Genomic DNA, 9257 nt, shown 5'->3' on the forward strand with positions numbered 1-9257 from the left:
CCAGGTGTGAGTTTCTGTCATTGAGAACTAGAGGGATGGCCTATAAGGGCAGAGGTCAGGTGTCATGGGGAGACAGGAACAGGGTGGGCGCCCATTGAAAGGGCAGAACTCTAGATTTTAATGGAGAGATTTAGAAGCGTAGAAGTGTATATAGCCTTGGAAGGGAGTGGAAGAATGGAAGGACATCTTGAATGAAGTATCATGCACACTGTGAGGACTTAGGATAACCAAGAAGAGAGCTCAGAAATTATCCTGGTGCCACGAGGTTGGAAGGAGTTTTTGTCTCCATGTAGCCAGAGGGGGACTTGTGCACAGTGTGTCAGGAGGCACAGGGTGAAGTGGGAAAGAATGGACAGAATCTGGGTCCTTCTGAGGGTATTTTCCCAGAAGTATTCTCTGGTGTATTCAATTGGAATAGGATGACAGAATGCATCCCTTAGAGAAACATCAGGCTGCTTTGTCACTAGATCAAAGAATTCCTTTCACTTTTGAGGATGGTTAAATATAGAATGGAAAGTGTATTAACAAAAATGAGCAAAGACTGGAATTTCTGATTGACAATGAGGATATTTATTGAGTGTTGACTGTACAGTGGGAAAGGTTGATGACTTGGCATGAGGGAAGTCCCCTCCCTTGGCCTGCCAAGCTCTAAGATTTCATGAGTTGGGGGAGGACCAGGGCCTAAGAAAACTGTACAGGGGCAACATTCTTCTCTAAGGTGCTCCTCTTGTATGTGACCTGGCAGCTGAGGTGCTGCTAGATTTCCTCAGATCGGGTGTCATGGTCAGGTAGCTGGTGGCTGTGTACTTGTTGTTGCTCCATTTGGAGGACTGGGAGTGATCTCCACCTTACAGGTCACAGACACAGTGCCCTGTAGAAGTCACTCATAAGACACGCCTGTGTTGCCTTGTTGGTTTGAATCTTCTCAGATGATGGTGTCAACAGAGTGATTGAGGGGGCTACCTTGGGACGGACCTGTGAGGTTGGGGATGGGCAGGAGGTTAGTTTCCTTGTGTCTGCCTGAGCCTCCAGACCTAAGTCTTGAATTGGGTACAGCCCAGGTCAGGAACCTCTATCCAGGCCTTGCTATGGGAGGGTGGGGATACTCACCTTCTGACAGAATATGCCGTAGGGCCCAGGGACTGAGGAAAGTCAGGTCTCTTTTGGCTGGAGCTTCTCCTACAGGTTCCCACCTCCTCATTACCCACCTGTGCTCTCCTGATGCTGGCTGGTCTAAACCCTGGGATCCAAGTTTCCTCAGAGAACTTATCTGTCTGATTAACTCTTTTGAGGGCACTCCTTTGGGGCTGTTCATAAAGATGTCTGTCTGCTATGACTTCAGAATTTCCTCCCTTTGTGTTTGTTGGTTTGTTGCCTATCTGTGCCCTGGTACTAGCAGTGTAGGCCCTACCTTACCTACCCACAGAGACCCCTTCTGGGCAGGGGTATAGTCCTGGGACCTGTTCCTAGGGGGGTCTAGGAAATTGAGGACTTCCATGTGTGGAATATTTTGTGTTTGGAACTTTGGCCTGAGCTGGTTCCAAGTTGTCTTCTTATCATAAGTTACTCTGGGAATCTAGCTGTCCTAGGACATGTTTCTGCCTGGAGAGGTCCCTGTCACCTATGCCTGTCAGGAGTACCTTCCCTCAGTATCTGCTTTTGGGTCCCTCCTTTTAGTTGGGATGTGAATGTGCCTACTTTTGTGCCTGAGAGTCCTGAGACACACACTGTCAAAGGCTACTTGCCTGTCCTGGGGAGAAGGAGGGACCCAGCTCCTGGGGTCACTTTTCAAAGGGCATTCTTCCTTCATCGCTGTCCCCTCGCATTTTCATCTCCATCTCATCTCCAGTCAAAGGCCTCCCCTTATACTGTGCAAAGCCACACCATAGCTGAGAACCACAGAGGACTGAACTGAGGAGGTTTAGCTGTCCCCAGCATTCATCTCAAGTTCGTGGCTCTGGTGTACCAACCGCAGTCCCTGTTCTGCTGGTTCTTCGTGGACTCTGAGGGAAGGTGTAGAATATCCCAGAGTCCAGAGGAAAATGTCCCCCAGAGAAAGAGTGGGGCCTTCCGTGTGCTGTGTGCAGAAAGGTGTCACTGGGATGTTCTTCTCCTGTCCTAATCAAGTGTTTGAAAAGACGAGACAGATTGGAGGGACTAGGGTTGCAGAACCCTGAGAAATTCAGATCCTTGCTCTAGGCAGAACAGAAAGGAGAAAAACATTTTTCCCAAATTACACCCTGAATTCAAAAAGAAAGAAAGGTGTGACTCACCAAGGATGAACACCCTGGTGCCTCCGCCAGACACATAGCACCATGACTCAGCCCTGAACACAAACCCTCCTGACATGACACCCCACCCAGTCCCTCACACCTGCTTGGGAGGCCCAGGATCCAACTTCCTTTTCACATGGACTGGTGGAATCAGGGGAGTGTGAAGGTGTCATCTCTCACAGACATGACCATCTCTTCCTTCAGGGTTTAGAAATCCACTGACTGCCATTACAGACTAGGTTGAGAGGTGTGTGTAATTCGTTCCCCAGTGCCCTGCATTCTTTGGAGGGAACTTCGTGACCTGGGTCAGCAGGTGTCTCGTTGCCACGTGAAGTGGGGGAGATGAGAGAAGATACAAAACTGTAATTATGAAGCCAGGAAGGCCTTGAGGAGCTGGGAACTGTGGAGAGGGTCCTGGATGCCCCTATATCCTCCACACTGGAGGTTGTGACAGGATGGGCTTGGAATGGGAATTATGGGGGTATGGCGAGGGTAACTTTGACCCCAAGATGTAGACCCCAATACAGGGTCTAAGTTTGAGCAGTCCTATCCTAAGCTCGACTGTCCTGAACATGCAGTGTATGTTTACTGCTCATGTTCCCCTCCAAGGTGCATGTAGCCGCAGACCCCCTGCAGCCTGGGAGTGCTGAATTAGAGCTGGAATGGTCCACATGGAACTCCTTGTGGTGGCAGAGAGGTCTTGGGTCCCACTGTCAGTACATTTTCCTCCATGAACCCTACAAATATGCATGTTGCAGGTCTCTGCTGTCCCTGCAAGCTCCTTCCATTTCACACAGGTGCCCTTGTCCATAGGTACTCCACAGCCTCCTGTGCTCACAAGTGTCACTGGGAAGAGTGCACCACAGCCTAAGGTCATTCTCGGCACCTAACCCTGGATGGGCATTTTCAGAGCAACACTTGGACACACAAGTTCTGGGTGTCCTTCCTTGCCTGGGTTCAACACCTGAGATTCAACACCAGAGCTGACACCTGAGATACACACCTGCCACCCTGCCTTACCTAACAGCATCCCACACAGCAGGTACCTCCGCTGACCTCTGAGATTTGCTTGCTGTTCCTTTCCCAGATCCCTTCCTCAAGGATCCTCTTGTCTCCTGTTTCACTCTTGGCCCAGGCAGATAGTCCTGCCCCTCACCAAGTCAGGGCCAACCCCAAGCCCAAAGTTCAGAGGCTGCAGATGCTTGGTTTCTCTTTGCTCATGTCTCATCCTGGGTCTCACTGATTTGCTTCCTCTGGACCCTTTTTAATCTTCCCAAGAGGATGCCCCAAATGGATGTATGTGTAGGTGAAGTGTGTGTATATGTTGTCTGTGTGTTATCAATCAGGTCTCCACTGCATTTTTTAGAAGTCAGCTGACACCTAAGCACATGATAAAACGCCAGAACTTGCCTATTGTCTTTGAACTCATCAGTTTGTTGACAACCTGCAGTCACTGGGACATTTTGTCCTTGTTGTAGATCAATGGAGTGCAACGCTGACTGTCATCCTCTAGTGTCCTTGAGTGCAGCTTGGCCACTCCATGACATATGAAACAATAGGCTCCCAGGGTTTTTTTTTAGGGTGGGTGACCAGGGTCCAGGTGTGAAGTCCTGTCAGTGAGGGCTACAAGGAGGACCTTTGTGAACAAAAGTCAGAAACTATTGGGAGACAGAAGAAGCATATACCCCCATGATGAGGGCAGTGCTCACGGTTTTGAATGGGGGAGATTTAAAAGTGTGGAAGTGTATTTACTTGGAGGAAGAGATGGAAGAACATCTTGAATGAAATATGCCCACTGTGTGGGCCCAAGATCACAGTGAAGGGTGCTCAGCCGTTCTCCTGGGGGCCAGGGGGAATTGAGGCATGTTTGTTCTCTAATATCTAGAGGTAGTCTTATACACAGTGCTGCAGGAAGCACAAGGGAGAGTTGGGAAAGAATGGGCAGACCTGGGTCCTTCTGATGGTCTTTCCTTTGATCTGTAGCATTCAGTGGTTGTCAAATGACAGTAAAATATTCCTCAGAGAAACCTCAGTGCGCTTTTCATTACTGCTTTGTCCCTAGATCAAAGGGTTCTGTTCACCTTTGAATATGGTTAAATGTAGAATTAAGTATATAAACAAAAATGAGCAAAGACTGGAATTTCTGATTGACAATGAAGATATTTATTGAGGGTTCTTGAGTGCAGGGAGAAAGAGTGACAACCTGGTGTGGGGGAATACTTTTCTCCTGGGCTCCCAAGCTAGGTTTCCATGGGTGGGGGGAAGGCCAGGGCTTAAGAACACTGTGCAGGGAGCACTGTCTTCTCCACGGTGCTTCCTTCATGCGTGACTTGACAGCTGACACTTTGTTTAGCCTTCCACTGTTCAGGTGACAAGGTCAGGTAGCTGCTGGTCGCATACCTATTGTTGCTCTGTTTGGAGGGCTTCGTGGTCTCCACGCCCTGAGTGATGGGGAAGCCATCTGCCTTCCAGGTCACCGTTATTGCACCCGGGTAGAAGTCATTGATGAAACACACCAGTGTGGCTTTGCTGGTTTGAAGCTCCTCAGAGGATGGCGGGAACAGATTGACTGAGGGAGCTGCCTTGGGCTGACCTGTGGGGGTCAGGAAAGAACAGGAGTTCATTGTGCTGGTTTCCACATGAGGAACTTTGGCCTCTGTGTGAGGAGGGGTCTGGCCCTCTGTGCCAGTTTAAACACCCCGTATGGTTCAAAGTATCTTTGGCCAGTGGGTCAGGGGTTCATAAAACCACTGTCTGTCAGTTCTAAGAAATCAAGAGCCTGCCTGCCCATGACCTGTTTTCAGACCCTCTAGGCTTTGGCCTCCTGCACAGAGAGTAGACCCTCAGCCACCTCCTCCTGCCTCCTACTGATATGCTGAACTGGTCTATCTGTAGCTGTGAGTCTGTCTCCTGAGCTCTCTGAGTCTCCTGTTAGATTTACTCTGGGGTCTTTTCTTACCTAACATGTCTGCTGTGCATACTATGGATCTAATCTAAGGGCTCTGTTTTTACTCAATTCTTTTTTTCTCTTGAGTCTCTGCAGTAAGTCCTTGATCATCTGAGTGAATCATCTGCTTCTCCTGGTCTTTAGTTGTTGGAGTTCATGTTAAGAGTCCGTCTGTCTATGCACTGATCAGTGGCATTTATGCCTTTGGTCTTGGGATCATGCCTTGGGATCAGTAAACTCAGGGAATTCTTCTTCTTGGAGTAAATCCTGCAGAGACCCAGTAACCTACCTTCCTGAATTCTACATCCTTAAATGACTTCTCTGGATCCCTTTTGTTTAGAGCTTTCCTCTTCTTCCTCCCTCCTGGCTGGGTTTCCTGAGTACAAGGCCAGCTCAGGGTTTTCTCTGTGGCAGCCCATGGAAACCTGAGGAGGCCCTTCCACCTCCTACCTTTTTCTGTCCTCATCCCAAAGTTCCTCAGCCCAGGGCACTTGGCTATGAGCTTCTGACCTCTGGTTCCCCAGCTGTGACACTGAAGGTTCAGCATCCAAAAAATTCTCCCATATTTTCACTCCTTCAATTCCCTTGTTCCCTCTTCCCATAAGATGGGTCCTCAGTTTCTCTTCATAAAGTGAATGAGACAGACAGGGCCCAGATGGGGAGGACTAGACAGAGCAAATTCTGGAGACCTAATGTCTCCTATCAGCCAGACATACATACATACATACATGCATGCATACATACATACATACAAAAAAACAGAGAGACAGAGGAGTAGTCTCAGCAGTTCACCCTTTTCAATCCCGGCCTCTAGGGTCAAAGGTAAAGGGTTGTAGTGACCATATGAAGAAAGTAGGTATCTGATCAGAGTGGGGAGAGAGTCTTTCCCCATGGTTTGAGGTCAGGGAGAAGGTCATGAGAAGGTTCCCAGCTTGACCACAGACTGGCACAAGATAGAGAGAAAACAACAAATGGTAGAAAAATGACCAAAATCCTGGAGAGAGCAGGGGAGGAGGAGAAAGATGACACTTACCTAGGACGGTCAATCTGGTCCCTTGGCCGAATACCCAACACCATGACACAGGCTCATACAAAAACTCCTCCCTTGGCCATCCCCAGTCCCCACCTGCAGCTGTGAATAAGGAAGCTCAGGCCCCTGTCTCTGGGGATCTCTACTTAGCAGTGAGTCCCAGCAGTCCCCATTCTTGCTCCATGAATAATGGAATGGGTGACATTGTGTGACTCTGGATTTCACCCTGGAAATCCAAACTCCTGAGTGTTGTCAGTGTCTTGGCTTTGGTTTTCCATCCAAACATCACCTAGGTATTGGAATTAGTTTATTGGAGGACATTTGTGTTACCTAGGAATAAATTTCCATGCAAATGGATAGGTGGCATCTTCTCTGCAGAACTATCACAATCCTGATCTCTTGCTGAGCATGGGGTGGGAAAGGGTGTCCTCCTTCCTGAAGGGCAAGTCCTTTTGCCCTGGAGGGCTTTGTCCTGGGAACCTTCTCATGACCCTGGTTCAGACTCCAGGAATCCTAGCCCCACCTTCCCTGGAGTGTCCTTGTTGGAAGGGCCTGGCCAGTGAGGTCTGACTGGACTCCTGGGAAATGCCAGTCTAATCTTACAAGTGACCTTGGTAGCACCTCTGCTTCGCTTAAATTTGGCATCATGTTTTCAGGGTAAGATGGGGTGGTTGCTTCCATTGCTTTATTCAGATTGATGGTATGAGCCAGCATGCTGACCATAATCTCAAAAGACCACCTCCCACCAAACCCATGGGACAAGTGACCTATTCCAGGCCTGGAGTAGGGAAGGGAAAGTTGAGGGAGAACCTCTTGTGATCTGAGAAATCAAGAACCATGGAGGTCCCCTGTGGTCACGTCAGGGATCACAGGAGCTACCTGAAAAATTTCCTTGTGGGCAAATGCCCATGTTTTGTAGCTGTACATTCACCATCGGGAAACACAGTAGCAATGGATCTCAAGGGCAGATCTACTTGCATGATGGAGCCCACACTGGCCCTCAGTTAAATGTTCACTTTGTAGGATAGCAGCACACCAGATGGTCAGTTTGTAAAGAGGTGAACTGTTGGAGGTTTTCTCAAAGATGAATTGGTTGAAAAATTGGGGCTTTGCTTCTGGAATCTGTATTCTGTTCCATTGGTCTATTTGCCTGTTCTTGTACCACAACCAGGCTGTTTTGATTACTGTAGCCTTATTGTAATGTTTGAAGTCTGGAAGTGTGATACCTCCTGCTCTGTTTCTTTTGCTAAGGATTGTTTTGACTATTCATGGTCATTTATGTGTCCATATGAATTTCTGTATTGTTATTTCCAGTTCTGAGACGAATGATGTCGGTTACTTAATGAGTACTGCCTTGAATCCATAGATTGCCTTTGGTAAGATGGACATTTTAACAATGTTCATTCTTCCTATTCATGAGCATGGAATGCTTTTCCATTTGTTTGTATTTGTTGTATTTGTTTGTGTCTTCTTGGATTTCTTTGAGCAGTGTTTTGTAGTTCTCATTGTAAAGTTTTTTCACTTCTCTGGTTTAGATGATACCAAGGAATTTCATTTTTTTGGTGGCTATTAGGAATGGGATTGTGCTTTTAATTTGTTGCAGCTCCATTCACAATAGCAAAAACGTGGAACCAACCATGTTACCCATCGAAGCTGAACTGGATAAAAAAATGTGATACATATTCACAATGGAATATTATGCATCCATAAAGAAGGACAAACATATGGACTTCATAGCAACTTGGATGGATTTAGAGTCGATCATACTTAGTGACCGATCACAGAAAAGAAAGAATAGAATGCCATAAGTTTTCATTCATAAGCAGACGTTGAACAATTTTTATAATGCTATAAGAAAGGGATTAGCAGTAGTGGGCAACTGTAAGTGGAGGAAGGGTGAGATTGGCAGTTGAGGAAGACTGGCAAGGGAGGGAGGAGCATACCTCATCAGCAAGCATATTTGCATAATCAATGTTTTGACCTTGGGCTACTAGCCACTGAGTGCCATGAGTCCCCCATACCTCAGTAAGAACCCCGGGAGTTTACAAATTAAATACAAGATAAAAAATAACGAGAGACAACAGGATTTCTGATTGACAACCAGGATATTTATTGAAAGTTTATAAGGTGTGGGGAGAAGGGCTGTATCAGTTGGAGTGAGAGTGAGATCCTTTTGCTGGATTCCCAAGCTCTAGGCCCCTGTGAGGGGGCAGGATTGGAGCCTAAGGATACTATGCAGGGGTCACTGACTTCTCCACAGTACTCTCTTTGTGCGTTATCTGGCTGCCGTAGCTGCTGAGAGATGTCCACTGTTCAGGTGTCAGGGTCAGGTAGCTGCTGATCGCATACTTGTTATTTCTCTGTTTGGAGGGCTTGGTGATCTTCATACCTTGGGTGGCAGGAGTGCAGTCTGTCTTCTAGGTCACCATCGCAGTGCTGGGGTATTAGTCTCTCATGAGACACAGAGGTGTGATCTTGCTGTCTTGGATTTCTTTAGAGGAGGGCTGTAACAGAGTGACTGAGGGGCAGTCTTGGGCTGACCTGTGGATATAGAGGGTGGGCAGGAGATCAGAGGACTGGTGTCTACCATAGGGCTTCTGGTGTTAGTCTTGAAGTGAGTACATGGCTAAGGTTCAGAACAGGGACCTCAGGCTGGGCCCTTGCTAGACTGAGCTCATGTCAGTGGAGGGTTGGGAAACTCACCTTCCTGTGGAAAACTCCCTTGTGTCTGACTCTTGAAAAGTTGCAGGGTTCCTTGGATCTGCTTCTTTATCAGTCCTCCTCATCACCCACCAATCCCCACCTCTGTTCCCCCAACCTTGGATGAAATTGACTATGGGACCCCAAATACCCTTGATTGTCTGTCTGTCCTGGTGTGTCTGTCTGAACATCTCCCATCTGTTTTTCTGTGGTTATTTGTTTGTGATAATATTTTCCTGTCTTAGGTTCAGGATCCTCTTTCTTACAGGGATGAGGTTTCTTGCTCACACACCTCCTGCCACCATCA

General features: G+C 47.7%; 1 gene segment (V, D, J or C); it reads right to left on the reverse strand.

The window, feature by feature from the left end:
• Window positions 1–4546: 4546 nt before the first annotated feature.
• On the reverse strand, window positions 4547–8637 carry LOC103253462. The segment is given in 3 exon segments: window positions 4547–4866; window positions 6254–6352; window positions 8514–8637. Coding segments are annotated over 3 exon segments (543 nt in total).
• Between the last annotated feature and the right edge of the window lie 620 nt (window positions 8638–9257).

The sequence above is a fragment of the Carlito syrichta genome, unplaced genomic scaffold (genome assembly GCF_000164805.1).
Source record: "Carlito syrichta isolate Samal-C Ts95f unplaced genomic scaffold, Tarsius_syrichta-2.0.1 Scaffold232137, whole genome shotgun sequence".
In the NCBI taxonomy this organism is placed as follows: Eukaryota; Metazoa; Chordata; class Mammalia; order Primates; family Tarsiidae; genus Carlito; species Carlito syrichta.